This window comes from Doryrhamphus excisus, chromosome 18 (assembly GCF_030265055.1).
Source record: "Doryrhamphus excisus isolate RoL2022-K1 chromosome 18, RoL_Dexc_1.0, whole genome shotgun sequence".
Taxonomy (NCBI): Eukaryota; Metazoa; Chordata; class Actinopteri; order Syngnathiformes; family Syngnathidae; genus Doryrhamphus; species Doryrhamphus excisus.
Window position 1 is genome coordinate 16116169 of NC_080483.1, and position 16392 is coordinate 16132560.

Sequence of the window (16392 nt, forward strand, 5' to 3'; positions counted from 1 at the left end):
GCTTTCTACGTCCAAATACGTTCTGCTGTTAACGAGAACACTAAAATCTAATATCTGTTACCTTAAAAGGGGTTGCAGCTGATGTTTTCCTGTGTTTGTGTTCTTTTAAATGTGAAACGTTGCTGAAATGTTGCCGAAATGTTGCTAAAATGTTGCCGAAATGTCAACGTACCAGCTGTGAAGGTCAGACAGTCAACAGTAGCTTCTGGAAAAATAGCGCGCCAACACTTCCCTTGAGCAACTCCTAAGCCATCAGCGACAAACCATAAAAGTGCTAACTTTTATCAAGTAAACGACTCCCCGGTTCCCCCCCTCAAAAAAAAGATTATTTCTCCCGATACTTCCACATGTTGCTACGCTGCGTGCAACTTGTTTTTGACCGTCGAGTTGTTGTCACCGCTCCGAGCGTCTCCGGTCACCTGTACCACCACCAATAGAATCGCCGCGAGGGGTTTGTGGGTAATGTAGTTGTTAAGCGCTCAGAGCAGGAATGGCCCATTTTTAGACAATGACGTGAGCATTTTTGACAACAGAACAAGGCGACGGGTCAGCCAACTTTAGACTAAAAACGTAGTGGCAACTTGGTTATTTATAACTTTCGTTTGACGTCCAGCCAACGTTATAATGAAGACTGTTACGAAAGATGGGAGTTGACTGAGGACTGGTATTCCCCTTGTTATTAAAGACTGTTGGTGGCAAATTAATGGAAACTTCTGAAAAACACCGGTTTAGCTTGAACAAATTAATGGTTTATGTGGAAAAAATAAGCCACGGATGTGTAAAATGTGTGTCATGGTGTCTGTAGACCAAGAAAGAAGCGGAGTGAGACAAAAAGCTCTTTAAAAAAAAAAGTAATGTATTGAAAACAATGAAACTAAAATAGGATGTTTATTAGCTCATTAAAAGTTTAAGACCATCACCCAAAAAAATTACTAAAACCTTTCCAAACCAGAACTAAAATATTTCTCAGTAATCAGTAGCTCCAGCATTCTTGTTAATTACTTCCAAAATTATTTTGGGCATGTTTGATCTGAGTGCTTCCAGAGAAGGCTATTTGGAACATTGCTCCAAATAGTGAAGATGGCTGCTTTTATAACCTTCCCTTGCCATCCATCCCCAAATGTTCCCTATGGGATTTAAATCAGAGGAACATGGGGATTCGTCCAAAAAAGAGTGACGTTATTCTCCTTTAAGAAGTCCTGGGTCAAGCATTGTGAACTGCAGCATTGTCCTGTTGAAAAACCCAGCTGTTCTTCCACCATTTGACGACCCTGCACCACCTGAAACTTGAGGGCTTTCTTATGCAGCTCGACAATCCGACCGCATTCAAGAAGAGATTCTTAGCTTTAGCTGTCAGGAGAGCATGAACGTGTGAATGACACGGATTTTTAAGCAGATTTTGGCTTTTATAGCCTGTGGTCATTTAACATTTCCTGTACAGTTTGTCTACATGCCTTGTGATTGACAGGTGACCAGTACCCGCCTCTCATCAAAAGTGAACTGGGATGGGCTCCAAGCATTATAGAACATGTATGGATGAACAGAACTGAAGGTGCATTGTCATGAGCTTGACCTAGTTGTATTGAATATTGTGGCAGTGCATATATAATAAATATGTACCATTAATGAAACAGTCATGTGATCTCTCAGCACCATGTGTTACCACAATAGAAAAGCAAATGAGAAATTAAAAAAAATGTCAACCTCATGTGGGTGTTCAAAGGGGTTTTTTTTTATTTTAGTGCAGCAAGTCGTCAATGAATAGTTGACCCCCAAACTGAAGAATCAATTGTCATTTGCTTTGGAATCCTGTCATCTACCAACGGCTACAAGCAATGTATGTATGTGATTTGTAGGAGTCATTCAACATTGAATATAATCACACTAAATATTGTGTGTTCATACAAGTGGTTATACAAGTTAAGAGATTTACCTTTGACTGATTTAAGTGATGGTGCATGCAGAATTATTGAGAAGCAGACAGCTGGTTACATCTCCTAAGGCTTTAGGAGTGTTTTAAATTCACAATAAATCAGGGTTCAGATCAAATCAAATTTGTGTCGAGCAAGCGGTGTGATAACGGTCGGGGTTTCTCTGTGACAGTTTTACTTGGACAGCGGGTACTGTGGATGCCACCAATCTATAAGCTTCACACTGTGTACAGGGTCCAGCACCACCTGCATCCCACCGTGATCCGCTCTTTTCTTGCCTCTCGGGACCGGAGAGTCCTGGAACAACAGACGAACGCGGTGGTGGCGCATGTCCTGGCTAACATTGATTGTGAACTACGACAAAAGCAGACAGAGCGGCATCGGTGAAAAACAATGTTCAGGCATTTTTTTCTCCACAATGCATCTTAAAGGACAGATTAAATGCTACTTGATCGCATCTCTTCAACATTATGTTTAAAAATATTTCTGCTATTAACGTAGTATTGCACCAACCTGAGAAAGCGTCATGCCCAGGACAACTGGAGTAAAGATGTAATTCAATGTGGACACTTGAAGCAAATGACAATCCGAGTCAGGATTGGTGTGGACGTCTTCGTACTGTTGTGGCTTGCGCAAGGACTTCGCACAACCATTTTTAGTGTTTACCTGCTGGGGTGACGTACAGACATAACGACTGTATCAGCTTTACCGATTGTTACTGTTAAGTATCTGCAGTGCGGCAACTCTCAGACAAAGACGGTTGGTTACCTGTTTTACAAACTTGAAGCTGAATTCCCACAATCCTTCTGGTCGAGTCCCAGTCACCTGTTTTAGCCAGAACAATACACACTGCAGAAAGAAATACAATAAATAACCAACAAATCAGATATGAAATTAGATAAGACAATTGGTATTAGTGTCCTACAGTACAGGCTAGCCACCATTTTATTTATGAATTGATATATTTATTTATTAGCCACCATTTTAGACTACACAGCTTATCAAGTGTATTTTTTGTTTTTATTTTTCTAAAAGTAGTTTATCAAACAATTGTATTTATAATAAGCCTGTAATCATGAATTGACAAAATACATGTCAAATGTAAAAATGAATTGACAGAGATTTGCTATTGTCAACTCATCACATTAATTAAAATTGATACACCAACACGAGTCATTTATTTATGAGCTGCACGAGGGCAAGATGTCGAAAGAAGAAAATAGCAAGTCAGGAGCGAAAAGTTCCGTTACCAGGGATATGAAGTAAACACAAACACTCTGGAGCGTTGGTGGTACTATTCCACTGGCGGAACAGCATTCTTTTTCTACTTTCAAGCCAAATGCTTCTTGTAAAGGTGTTCCGTCAAAGCAGTCACCAATGAAATGAACATGGAAAAAAAAACAATTTTTTGTCTTAAACCTTCCTCTTACAGTATCATTCGGATACTGTAAACATCCAGCAGCAACACAACATTTTGGCATGACTACTATTTTGATGAAAAATAGCTACCTCAAGAAGCGTTTTCTTTACTCAGCGTTAGCTAAGAAGTGGTACTCTTCTGATATCACTTCCGGAAATGATGCTTTGCTGCGACAATGGCTTAGTCATTCATAATAACGATGCAATAGTTCACAGCTTAATTGGCTTCTGGCTGCACTGTTCTCACGAGACAACTTTTCTTCAAATGAGGCATCTCATCACACGAGACACCCATAGTATTTAACATGGTAATTGGAAGGTCATTTGCAGCGCTTTGTGTGTACATTCACTAGCCTCTCGCTAGCAGCAACAAACAGACGTGCTTATGTCAATTTATCAAGTCCGGCAAAATTATCAAGTTCATTATAATTCATAGTGGGCTTAATTGATTTATTGACTCTCATGAAAAGGCCTGACTATATTGCACAACAAATGCAAGCTAAACCTTGTAATACTACTGCAAGGTCAAATACAATTTCACTAACCAGAAGTGGAAATGGAAACATTAATAAGTAACAGTGACTGACAGCAAGCTGACAGGTTCACTTCACCTTGGAATTGAGCAAGGTTGTTGGCGTAGATTCGGGCAGGGCAGGAATTTTGGAGACACGTGAGCTGAAAGGCTCATACAAATGAAAAAGGGAGCGAATCACACAAGCCCTGAGACAGCACATCCTGTCGATGCAGTCAGGCTGGAGACGAAAGGGCAGGTCAACATCGATTCGGTAGTGTCTTTGGATGGGAGAAAGGGGGGGAAAAAAATACATCAGTACAGCAGTCAAATTTCAACTACACTGATGAACTACATATGAATGCAAATAACAGCCCGCCATGGTATAAACAATCATACCGTCTGTATAGCCTCCTCCAAAACACTGCAGTGCATGTGACCATCCAGGCATTCCTACAGATTAGTGAGAATCTGCACACATCTTCTGGCCGAATATAAGAAGAAAGCACAAGCCAGATGTCCACTGGATATTCCTCCCCATTCCTGCTCCCGTTGCTCTCTATACGGACATATGAAGTACAAAGGTTCTCTCTTGTAAACCCACTTTCCACACCCACACGGTCATAATCCTACCCTTTCTCCTCTTGTTCTTCTTCTTGTGGACCACTTTGGTTTCACTGTCACCATCTTCCTCAAGGTCCAAGTCATCGCTGCTCTCCAAAGCATCTACTTTGACGGTTCCCGCAGATGAGAGGACCTCCGCAGCACCCAGCGATGCTTCCAGGCCGCACAGTAATTTGACTGAAAACATGCAAAGTCTTGCTCAGCTTTCAGTTGGGTTACAAACTCAGACAAAATGTAAAGAAGCACCAGGAGTTGTACCTTCTTTTTGAACTGCATTTGCAACAGCCTTTTTCACTCTACCAGACTTGACAACGGCTGGATCGGCATCGGCATAATCAGCAACAGTCACTGAAGAAAAGTGTATAGTCATGCTGTATATTAATATTTCTTATGCACTAAGCATATGATTTAATGGTGAAGAAACATCTCCTAGCACGAAATACGTGTTGTGCTGTTGCAAAATTAACCCAAGAAACTTAGTAATAACATAATATCCATCCATCAGGCCACTCAATGATCTGTGATGAAGGGCGCCGCCCTTTCGGCTAACTTTCCCAACACAACATATTTTATTTTACATTCACGCTGTGTATATGTATGCACTGACATACTGGGAACATACTGCTTATTATAGGTTTAGAGCTCAAAACGAAACCATCATAATATAAATACTTATAATGACTATGTGAAGCGTTAATGAAAAAAACACAGCTTCAATATTGACATAGCTAGCTTGTTGGCTAATGTGAATGTGCACCAGTCATACCCTACCTGACTCCGAGCAAACGTCCCCGGCCTTAAATTTCAGCCGTTTTCGGTTCCCTTTCTTGGGCATGTCGACACTAATGTTCTGTTGACGCTTAACGTCGCTGTAAATCCAGCCATGGCTCTATGGCAAGCCGGAATAGAGAAAAAGAAAAAAGAATGAGAGTGATATTGAAATTAGTCCCGCCAGGATCTTCAGCCATCATGGAATGACGTCAGGTCGGCATTATCGCGAGAGTATAGTTGGAGTCTTCTTTTGCGTCACTTCAGGTTGTGGTGCTGCTTTACCGCCACCTGTTGGCACATAGTACACTTACATTTATGCTAAATTACTACTTAAACATGGATTACAATAGTCTTTACACCTGAAATATATTTTTGTATATATATATAAATATATTTTTGAAATATATTTTTTGTGTTTATTGCAATCAGCGGTAACAGTTTAATTGGTGGACAAACGTTAATAATAATAATAATAAATAAAAATAAAAATAAAAATAAAAATAAAAATAAAAATAAAAATAAAAATAAAAATAAAAATAAAAATAAAAATAAAAATAAAAATAGAAATAGAAATAGAAATAGAAATAGAAATAGAAATAGAAATAGAAATAAAAATAAAAATAAAAATAAAAATAAAAATAAAAATAAAAATAAAAATAAAAATAAAAATAAAAATAAAAATAAAAATAAAAATAAAAATAAAAATAAAAATGTAGCTTGGTTAATATGCAGGCCACATTATGTAAAAAAAAAAGCAAATAGAGGAATATGTCTCCTTATCAAGCCTTTAGGTAGTATTAAAAAATAAGCAGCCCCAAAATCCATGCAATAGTTATTAGTCTGCATATTGATATAAATGCTAAAAAAAAATCAGCTGATTCACATTCATCCAACTGTGTCTTTTCAGCATGAATTCAATGTCTTATAAAAGATACTAGATGATTTCCACTGCACATGTTTGCATGGCCAGATATGGTCCTTAATGTTCACCAACAAAAGTTGTACATGCAAAAGTTTTAGGCCACTACTGCTATTTTTTATTTTATTTTATTTTTTGGAATGGCATGGCCTTTATTGTCATTATACAAGATGTACAACGAGATTGGAGAGCTTCTCCTTTCAGTGCAATAGTCAAGTTAAAAAAGTAGAGTAAAAAAAAAGACTGTTTAACAAGATATATACAAGATATCCAAAATATACACATAATATTGCACAGGAGCATATACAGGAGCAGACATATTGCAGATATTAATTTTAGTGCAATGATGAATCGGTCTTAGTGCAAATAATAATGACTGGTGTATACAGATGAGTAAAAGTCACTTATGAGTGTATTGAGTTGTTGAATAAATAAATATGTTTGAGGTAGTAACAGAGGCAGTGATGGAAATATTGCACATTTGTATTTGCATTTGAAGTTTGTGTGACTCGCTATATTCATCTTTTAGTAACTGCCATGACAAACATATGACATGGTCACATGTTCAATGCAGATCCTGCAGGGAGCGCTGCGCATCCAAGTGTGCAACCATGCACCGCTTTGGTGCTTAATGGTGACTGTGTCATGATGATGATGATGACGATGGAGATGCATGGTTAGGATCATGCAAACATGCAAGGTCATCCATAAAGCATCACATGACACCAACGTCCTTGTCAATGTGCATTCTGATTTCAGATAGTTGGTCCCTTCTGGAAGACTAGTGGTGACAAGTGCAGATTCCCTTCCGTGTGTGTGTGTGTGTGTGTGTGTGTGTGTGTGTGTGTGTGAGCAGGAGACTCAGCTGACTGTGTGTGTGTGTGTGTGTGTGTGTGTGTGTGTGTGGTGGGAGGAGAAGGAAGCAGAGAAAGCGGATGCAGATAAGATTCTCTCCCGTCTCTCACAGACTGATACACGCACACACGCACACACGCACACGCCGACTCCAAGACCACATCAGACGTTCGCCCAGGGATCTATTCTCGTATCTGGACCCGTTCTGTACTATGAGAACCGCCGTGCTTGCGGACACCGCCCCTCCGAGCGGCGGCGCGCCTCTCTGAGCTGTCAATCACGTCACGCCGGGGGTCGGTACATGTGAGCGAGGGAGTGCATGGCGCGCCCGCCAGGGCGGATCTGCACACGGGGAGAACCGACGCCGGTTAATGAGGATGAAAGGTCGCCAACTATCGCATCGTTTTGATCACTCCGAATAGGTAAGGCGTGCGTAAAAGAAATATTACACCGTTGCGTGGAAATAGTCCATAAATGCGTGGCTGTCCTTTAAATTTGCTTGACGCGAAACAGGCCCTCGAATCAGTTAAAAATGCACCCGTGTTTCATATGTAAGCTACATCCACGTCCTTGCGCCGACAGTTAGCGTCGCCCACACAACCCTCGCAGCAGGATGATGTGCGAGGTGATGCCGACCATCAGCGAGGGGGACTCGGCCGGTCCCCCGAGAGGCACCGGCGGCGTCCCGAATGGCTCCGAGCAAGAGGCCAACTTCGAGCAGCTGATGGTCAACATGCTGGACGAGAGAGACAAGCTGCTCGAGTCCCTCAGGGAGACCCAGGAGACCCTCATCCAGTCCCAGACCAAACTGCAGGGGGCGCTACACGAGAGGGACGTGCTGCAGCGTCAGATCAATGCAGCCCTGCCTCAGGTGAGGAGCATCCGGCCTCTGCTGGGTCCCGGGCGCCATACCTTTATTTGGGCTGCTGTGGTAGAATGTTCAACCGGGCATTGGTCTACAGTCAGACCGGGTCGATCTGAAGCTTTATATTATAACGTGATCTTCCAGCAGCCATGATGTCCAGTAGATGACTCTTAATGAGAGCAGTTGACGGTTGTGCGTCTTTAAAGGGAAATTCTATGGAAATGGGTCAAAATGGGTTGCCTGCATCCTTGCCAAAGAGCAGCTGTGGTTCCGTGTTCTCTCCCTCAGTCACTCCCGATTTTCATATTCTCATCAGGACACAGGTTTTTTTCCATAGCAAATATAATTATTTCATTTATTTTGGAAATGGTAATGGTTTTATTTCATTTGAACATGCATCAGATTACAATTGAATGCATCCCATAATCAGTTCCCAGTTCCACATGTCCAAAAGGAGTAGGAAGAAGCAAAGCTTATTAAATCCTACCCCTCCATCTGGTACTTTTACAATCAGTAACTGTTACATTTGTTCACTTCCTGCTTTCCATAATACAGTTTAAGGTTTTTTTTTTTATAATGTACCTCGTACCGAAGTACTCGGTGATATGAGCATCCAATGACATAATGTGTACCATAGTAAGTGTCAGTATAGTGATATATATAGCACATCATGACTGGTTCAAGACTCTTCATCCTTGTATTTAACAAATACATTTTATTTATTAATTTATTTTATTAATTTTTATAAATATTCTTTAGATTTTTTTTAATTTTTGATTTTTTTTGTCACGTACTATAGTGATATATATATAGCACATCATCACTGGTTCAAGACTCTTCATCGTTGTATTTAACACATTTATTTTATTTATTAATTTATTTTATTAATTTTTATAATTTTTTTAAATTTTTTTTTTTTTTTTTTCACGTACTGAATTACAAGGTGATATGAGCATCCAATGCCATAATGTGTACCATAGTAAGTGTCAATATAGTGATATATATAGCACATCATGACTGGTTCAAGACTCTTCATCCTTGTATTTAGCAAACATCAACTGCTTGTATTGTTTCTTGAATTGGGGTTTGGGACCAGATTTTTGGAAATACTGGCATGTGGAATACCTAAGAGACTGCCTTTTAGATTTACAGTTCTTACACAGCAGTAAACTTGACAAATAAGAGTGTTTGAAATCTACAAGAATATGTCTGCATATCAGGCCAAATACTTCTTATACTGCATTTGAAGGCAGTAATTAAGGAAGCCGGGAGTTATTTCTTATTTCTTATTAGACTGGTAGCAATAGTAAATACAATACAGAGTACATTTCAATACACCTTAAGGATGTAGAACACAATTCGCATTCATACGCTGTTAAAAATTATTAATCCGTTATTATAAGAATGAATGTGTTGTTTTGACTGCGATGTACTCAAGTATGCCCAGATCAGGCCAAATACTTCTCATACTGCATTTGAAGGCGGTAATTAAGGAAGCCGGGAAAAGCAGATTCTCTGCCTGGGAGTTATTTCTTATTTCTTATTAGACTGGTAGCAATAGTAAATACAATACAGAGTACATTTCAATACACCTTAAGGATGCAGAACACAATTCTCATTCATACGCTGTTAAAAATTATTAATCCGTTATTATAAGAATGAATGTGTTGTTTTGACTGCGATGTACTCAAGTATGCTCAGATCAGGCCAAATACTTCTCATACTGCATTTGAAGGCGGTAATTAAGGAAGCCGGGAAAAGCAGATTCTCTGCCTGGGAGTTATGTCTTGTGATGTTGCATACGTACGTCATGACTGGCATCGAGTTGCCTCATTAACGGTTTGCCGTTTTTCAGCTCTTGATCGCGTTTCTCTTTATCACATACGACAAACCGTGTTTGACAAAACAAGTAAAGCGAGCCGTGACTATTCCAGTCTGGCCCACATTTTTGCTTGAAAGCTGTTCAGAGATGAGGTCAAGGCCCGCCTTATCATTAATATGATTGAAAGCGCCTCACGCGGTGACCTGCCTGCTCCTCAGGGGGGGGATGTTCATGCGCTGATGCTGACCTGGAATATCTTACAAGGCTTTTAAATGTGCGTTTGAGTCGAGGGGAGCTGCGTGAGCCACCTAGCATTTGCGACAATGAGGCTTCGGTCGAGAAAAAAAAAAACGTGTTATACCTTCTGACCCTCGGGTCTAAAAGTGCGGCATGATGTCACACCAAGCATGATGCTGTGTTGTGTTGTGTGTGTGTGTGTGTGTGTGTGTGTGTGTGTGTGCGACAGAGAGAGAAAGAACCATGCTGGTGATGACAGCATCGCTGCAGCCGCTTGTGGTGGTGGTGGTGTTGGGGGGGGGGGGGCATGGCTGCTTGCTAGTGTACATGGCCCTGGGCTGCTTGCTTCCACACATGCATGTATATGTGTGCGTCAGAGAACGAGAGGGTGGGAAGAGATTGTCATGCCTGTTTTTCTAATATTGCTTCAGCGTAATGTGTAATTGTCATAATAACGCACATATTAGTTATTCAGTCAGAGACCTCGGGGACATTATATTCACGTTATGACTGGCATGCGTGGTTCGAAGCTGGCAGCTCTCGTTTCTATTTTGTAAAATGCACCGCTCACTACAATGTGTTCAGAGAGGTGAGAAAGAATAAGTACCGGGTTTGCCTGAACACACCGAAATAGTATGGTACAGCATAGTACGGCAGCTCCTTGCTGTGCCCAACTATGTACACTGGGGGTCTCAAACACGCGGCCCGTGGGCCAAATGTGGCCCGCAGGACACTACTTTGAGGCCCCCGCCTTGATTCGATCATTTCTTAAGTTAAGGCCTGTGGTCGTCGTGGGAAACAACACCGTGTGGGCCCAAATGGCTCTTTTGTTGGTAAAGGTTGCCGACCGCTGCATGGACTAGACCAGGGGTCTCAAACGTGCCGCCCGCGGGCCAAATGTGGCCCGCAGGACACTAGTTTGAGGCCCCCGCCTTGAAAGTTTAATGTTGGACAATTTGGAGTCGCCAATTAGCCTAGCATGTTTTCGGAACGTGGGAGGAAACCGGAGTACCCGGAGAAAACTCACACATGCACGGGGAGAACATGCAAACTCCACACAGAGATGGCCGAGAGTGGGATTGAACTTGGGTCTCCGATCTGTGAGGTCCTTTGCGCTCACCACTAGGTCACCGTGCTGCCCTACTCGCAATGTCTCAAATTTAAATGTAAAAAAAAGTCGTCTGACACTGTAGGGCAGGGGTCTCAAACACGTGGCCCGCGGGCCAAATGTGGCCCGCAGGACACTATTTTGAGGCCCCCGCCTTGATTCGATCATTTCTTAAGTTAAGGCCTGTGGTCGTCGTGGGAAACAACACCGTGTGGGCCCAAATGGCTCTTTTGTTGGTAAAGGTTGCCGACCCCTGCATGGACTAGACCAGCGGTCTCAAACGTGCCGCCCGCGGGCCAAATGTGGCCCGCAGGACACTAGTTTGAGGCCCCCGCCTTGAAAGTTTAATGTTGGACAATTTGGAGTCGCCAATTAGCCTAGCATGTTTTCGGAACGTGGGAGGAAACCGGAGTACCCGGAGAAAACTCACACATGCACGGGGAGAACATGCAAACTCCACACAGAGATGGCCGAGGGTGGGATTGAACTTGGGTCTCCAATCTGTGAGGTCCTTTGCGCTAACCACTAGGTCACCGTGCAGCCCTACTCGCAATGTCTCAAATTTAAATGTAAAAAAAGTCGTCTGACACTGTAGGGCAGGGGTCTCAAACACGCGGCCCGCGGGCCAAATGTGGCCCGCAGGACACTACTTTGAGGCCCCAGCCTTGATATGAAAGTTTAATGTTAGTGCGGCCCGCGCAAGTTTGATATGGATGCTGTCTGGTATCATGTACCCAGAAAAAAAATATTATTACGTCTGATTAATGTTCATGTTAAAGGTTAAATAACTGTTAATAGTTATCCTCCCTATCCGTGTGGAAGTGGTAAAGTTTTTGGCGATTTAAGTTTAAAGGAAATAACTTGAAGGCTACCGTTTTAGGCCTTTCTCTGAAAATATGGTATTAGTTTCTTGGATGCATTGAGTTTTTTTTTAAATCAAGGCAGCATGTGGCCTCCATGCAGCAGTGCAAAGTCGGCGTCCGTCATCTTGTATTTATCACACTTGACCCTCAGAACATGGTTTCATTTGGTGTGTGACCGGCCGTGACACAGCCCTCAAATGGCTAATATCTCATTTACATCAGCAGGGACACTTTGAGCGTGCGAGCCAGCGTTGCGTGTTGATGCCCATGCAGCTGTGTGTGAACGATGCGGCACGGCCACCGTGATATCAGAACGCGGTGTGCACGTCCTGTCTTGGCTGCTCAGTACAACATGGCTATCGATAGGCTCATTCATTCATTCATTTTCTACCGCTTATCCTCACGAGGGTCGCTGGAGCCTATCCCAGCTGTCTTCTACACCCTGGACTGGTGGCCAGCCAATCACAGGGCACATATAGACAAACAACCATTCACACTCACATTCATACCTATGGACAATTTGGAGTGGCTAATTAACCTAGCATGTTTTTGGAATGTGGGAGGAAACCGGAGAAAACCCACGCATGCACGGGGAGAACATGCAAACTCCACACAGAGATGGCCAAGGGAGGAATTGAACCCTGGTCTCCTAGCTCCTGCGCGCTAACCACTCGTCTGCCGTGCCGCCCTTTATACAAATTATATGAGATTTTTTTTGTAAAAAAAAAAAAATCAATAAAAACATTTTTAAAAATCTATAATGCAAGCACAGAGATGGCCGAGGGTGGGATTGAACCCAGGTTTCCTAGCTGTGAGGTCTGCGCGCTAACCACTAGGTCGCCGTGCAGCCCAAATTTATACAAATTCATTCATTTATTCATTTTCTACCGCTTTTCCTCACGAGGGTCGCAGGGGTGCTGGAGCCTATCCCAGCTGTCTTCGAGCGAGAGGCGAGGTACACCCTGGACTGGTGGCCAGCCAATCACAGGGCACATATAGACAAACAACCATTCACACTCACATTCATACCTATGGACAATTTGGAGTCGCTAAATTAACCTAGCATGTTTTTGGAATGTGGGAGGAAACCCAGAAAATACACACAGAGATGCCCGAGCAGGGAATCAAACATGTGTCTCCGAGCTGTGTGGCTTGCGTTCTAACCACTCGCCAACCGTGCAGTTATGATAGTTGATTAATTACAGGAAATATTCATTCATTCATTTTCTACTGCTTATCCTTACGAGGGTCGTTTGGGTGCTGGAGCCTATCCCAGCTGTCTTTGGGCAAGAGGCAGGGTACACCCTGGACTGGTGGCCAGCCAATCACAGGGCACATATAGACAAACAACCATTCACACTCACATTCATACCTATGGACAATTTGGAGTGGCTAATTAACCTAGCATGTTTTTGGAATGTGGGAGGAAACCGGAGTACCCGGAAAAAACCCACACATTCAAACTCTACAGAGGTGGCCAAGGGTGGAATCGAACTCGGATCTCCAAGCTGTGAGGCCTGCACGCTATCCACTCGTCCACCGTGCAGCCCTATCAATAGGTCAAAAATAATAAAGGAAGAGACTGTTGTATTTACTCGTAATATAAAACTAGTACATTTTCCATTGTAGTAAAAGCACTAATGCATTATTAGACTTAGTACTTCAAATGTTGCATGTAAGCTAATATAGTGTATAGCTAATAAAGTATATTTTCCAAGATTAAAGTATGTCCACATTAACAACTGCAACAACGTGAATAATATATATAATATAATAATATATATCTAATATATTAGGGGCGGCACGGCGGTCTAGTGGTTAGCGCGCAGACCTCACAGCTAGGAGACCAGGGTTCAATTCCACCCTCGGGCATCTCTGTGTGGAGTTTGCATGTTCTCCCCGTGCATGCGTGGGTTTTCTCCGGGTACTCCGGTTTCCTCCCACATTCCAAAAACATGCTAGGTTAATTAGCCACTCCAAATTGTCCATAGGTATGAATGTGAGTGTGAATGGTTGTTTGTCTATATGTGCCCTGTGATTGGCTGGCCACCAGTCCAGGGTGTACCCTGCCTCTCGCCCGAAGACAGCTGGGATAGGCTCCAGCATCCCCCGCGACCCTCGTGAGGAAAAGCGGTTGAAAATGAATGAATGAATATTATATATATATTATATATATAATATATATATGTATAAGGCGCAGACATTGGACAGATGAGCTATACTGTATGCGTCCTAACACTGTGTCCTTCCCCTCTAAAAATCCTCTATTTAACTTGCATCGTCACGCTCTCACCAATGTGTGTGTGTGTGTATGTGTGTGTGTGTGTGTGTGTAGTAGCAGCAGAATAAGGGTTGATGGGGGGGGGGGGGGTACTTTGTCGCTGACAAACTGTATTTCACGGAGCATTTTCAACTCCTTTAAATCCCTTTTAAGGGTTCAGCGATGGACTTTAGCCTCTGATGCTTCCACATAATTCTCTCACTGGTAAAAAAAATAAAAAAAAATAAAAAGTGTGTTCTATATTGTATGTTTTAATGCATCAGTATGTTGCCCCGCCCATAATTTAATGACACACATTAAATGGAAATTGTTGTCATTGCTACTGCTTCATTCATTCATTCATTCATTCATTCATTTTCTACCGCTTTTTCCTCACGAGGGTCGCGGGGGGGTGCTGGAGCCTATCCCAGCTGTCTTTGGGCGTAAGGCGGGGTACACCCTGGACTGGTCGCCAGCCAATCACAGGGCACATATAGACAAACAACCATTCACACTCACATTCATTCATGGCTAATTAACCTAGCAGGAGGAAACCGGAGTACCCGGAGAAAACCCACGCATGCACGGGGAGAACATGCAAACTCCACACAGAGATGCCCGAGGGTGGAATTGAACCCTGGTCTCCTAGCTGTGAGGTCTGTGCGCTAACCCCTAGACCACCGTGCCGCCCATTGCTACTGCTCGTCCTCTCTAAATCTAATACCAAATAGCGTTCTGTCCATCCTACTCTACTCTTTCCTCCATCGGCTATGATGTCGAGGGTTCAAACCGGCACCCAGCTGAGTTAAATTTGCCCGGTGCTGAGAACCTGATGATACTGGCACGGGGACGAATTGAGCGAAGGATGAAAGCTACTAAAAAGGTGGCGTGCCAAAGCTGTAGCGTGACGGGGGCAGCATGGACGTGATAGCGCCGCACAATTAGAATCCATTAGTACTCAGTCTTGGACCTGGTCAAGACTGAGCGTCACGGTGGTCTTGTATCGGGATTGAATTTCAAAGCGGTTGAGAGGATGGCGACTGCTGAGAAGAAGAAAGAGTGACATTATGTAAAGCTGTCAAGATGCAGGAGGAGAGGGAGGGAGAGAGAGGGAGAGGAAATGGAGGCAGGAGAGGAGAAGAAAAGTGTGATGTCAGGCTGCTGCCGGGTGTTAGATGCTGTATAGATCCTCTATGCTGGAGTCACACTCTGATGTCACTTGAATACTTTTACACTTTCGGGTAATATCAGGGATCGGATCAAGCAATTTAGTAGCGGCGTATACCAATTATGTACTCTATCATTATGTAATGCATATCATATGTAAGGCAAAATTGCATCATATTCGTATTAATGCATTTTCTGCAACACTCCTGCAGCTTCACGATGTATGACTGTAGGAAAGACGCAATTATCATGCTACTCACAAGCTGTACACTGACTGCTCTAAAATATATCCATATTTATATAGTATTATCCCTTGCAAAGATGTAGTGCAGGGGTCTCAAACACGCGGCCCGCGGGCCAAATGTGGCCCGCAGGACACTAGTTTGAGGCCCCCGCCTTGATATGAAAGTTTAATGTCAGTGCGGCCCCGCGCAAGTTTGATATGGATGCTGTATGGTATCATGTACCCAGAAAAAAATATTACGTTTGATTAATGTTCATGTTAAAGGTTAAATAACTGTTAATAGTTATCCTCCCTATCCGTGTGGAAGTGGTAAGTTTTGGGCTATTTAAGTTTAAAGGAAATAACTTGAAGGCTACCGTTTAGGTCGCTAGCTCTCTAGTTTGCGAGTTAGCATGTGTCTCGAGACCCTGCAGTTGCGCAATATGTTGTAAATAAAAAGAGCATAAATGTGACTATAGTCGTGTTTTGTCATGTCTACAGGGCTCTAATAATGCTTTGTTAACTTTAATTATATTTATTTATTACTGATTGATTGATTTTCTTTATTCTTGATTGATTTATTTTTCATCTTATTTTGTGCAGAAAAATAAAAATTAAGATAATTGAGAACAGTGGAATGTTTTATCAGAGCTTTTATTGTTGAAAATCGGAACCAAAGCACTGAAAAAGTTTGTATATTTTTCTGTTTTTAATAAATGCGTTTTTTGTTTTTTTTTGGAAAACCTGATGCGGCCCAGCCTCGCCCAGACCCTAGCTCCAGTGGCCCCCAGGTAAATTGAGTTTGAGACCCCTGATG

The 16392-nt window shown here is 42.5% G+C and overlaps 3 protein-coding genes across 22 annotated transcripts in view; 1 reads left to right on the top strand and 2 right to left on the bottom strand.

Annotated features, from left to right (window-relative positions):
- The window catches only part of tfeb (transcription factor EB), a 30601-nt gene extending 30131 nt beyond the window's left edge, over positions 1-470 (bottom strand). Inside the window, exon 1 of one of the 3 annotated variants that reach the window (XM_058054311.1) lies at positions 173-470. The gene's annotated coding sequence lies outside the window, so the exon portion shown is untranslated. The remainder of the gene's footprint in view (positions 1-172) is intronic. The other 2 variants (XM_058054309.1, XM_058054313.1) reach the window with 2 other exon arrangements.
- A 1246-nt stretch (positions 471-1716) lies between these two features.
- tmem183a (transmembrane protein 183A) overlaps positions 1717-16392 on the bottom strand; it is a 46393-nt gene continuing 31717 nt past the window's right edge. For 10 of the 13 annotated variants that reach the window (XM_058055916.1, XM_058055912.1, XM_058055914.1 and 7 more), the window contains 8 exons: positions 5257-5374; positions 4744-4833; positions 4495-4662; positions 4261-4420; positions 3962-4142; positions 2700-2780; positions 2445-2600; positions 1717-2285 (listed from right to left, as the gene is read on the bottom strand). In XM_058055916.1, coding sequence (XP_057911899.1) covers positions 2106-2285; positions 2445-2600; positions 2700-2780; positions 3962-4142; positions 4261-4420; positions 4495-4662; positions 4744-4833; positions 5257-5374 — 1134 coding nt within the window. In that variant the 3' untranslated portion in view covers positions 1717-2105. Of the gene's footprint in view, positions 2286-2444; positions 2601-2699; positions 2781-3961; positions 4143-4260; positions 4421-4494; positions 4663-4743; positions 4834-5256; positions 5545-16392 lie in introns of all 13 variants that reach the window. The other 3 variants (XM_058055922.1, XM_058055923.1, XM_058055921.1) reach the window with 2 other exon arrangements.
- The window catches only part of ppfia4 (PTPRF interacting protein alpha 4), a 62300-nt gene continuing 52973 nt past the window's right edge, over positions 7066-16392 (top strand). For all 6 annotated transcript variants that reach the window (XM_058055904.1, XM_058055905.1, XM_058055906.1 and 3 more), the window contains exons 1-2: positions 7066-7452; positions 7613-7901. In XM_058055904.1, the coding sequence (XP_057911887.1) occupies positions 7644-7901 (258 nt within the window). In that variant the 5' untranslated portion in view covers positions 7066-7452; positions 7613-7643. The remainder of the gene's footprint in view (positions 7453-7612; positions 7902-16392) is intronic.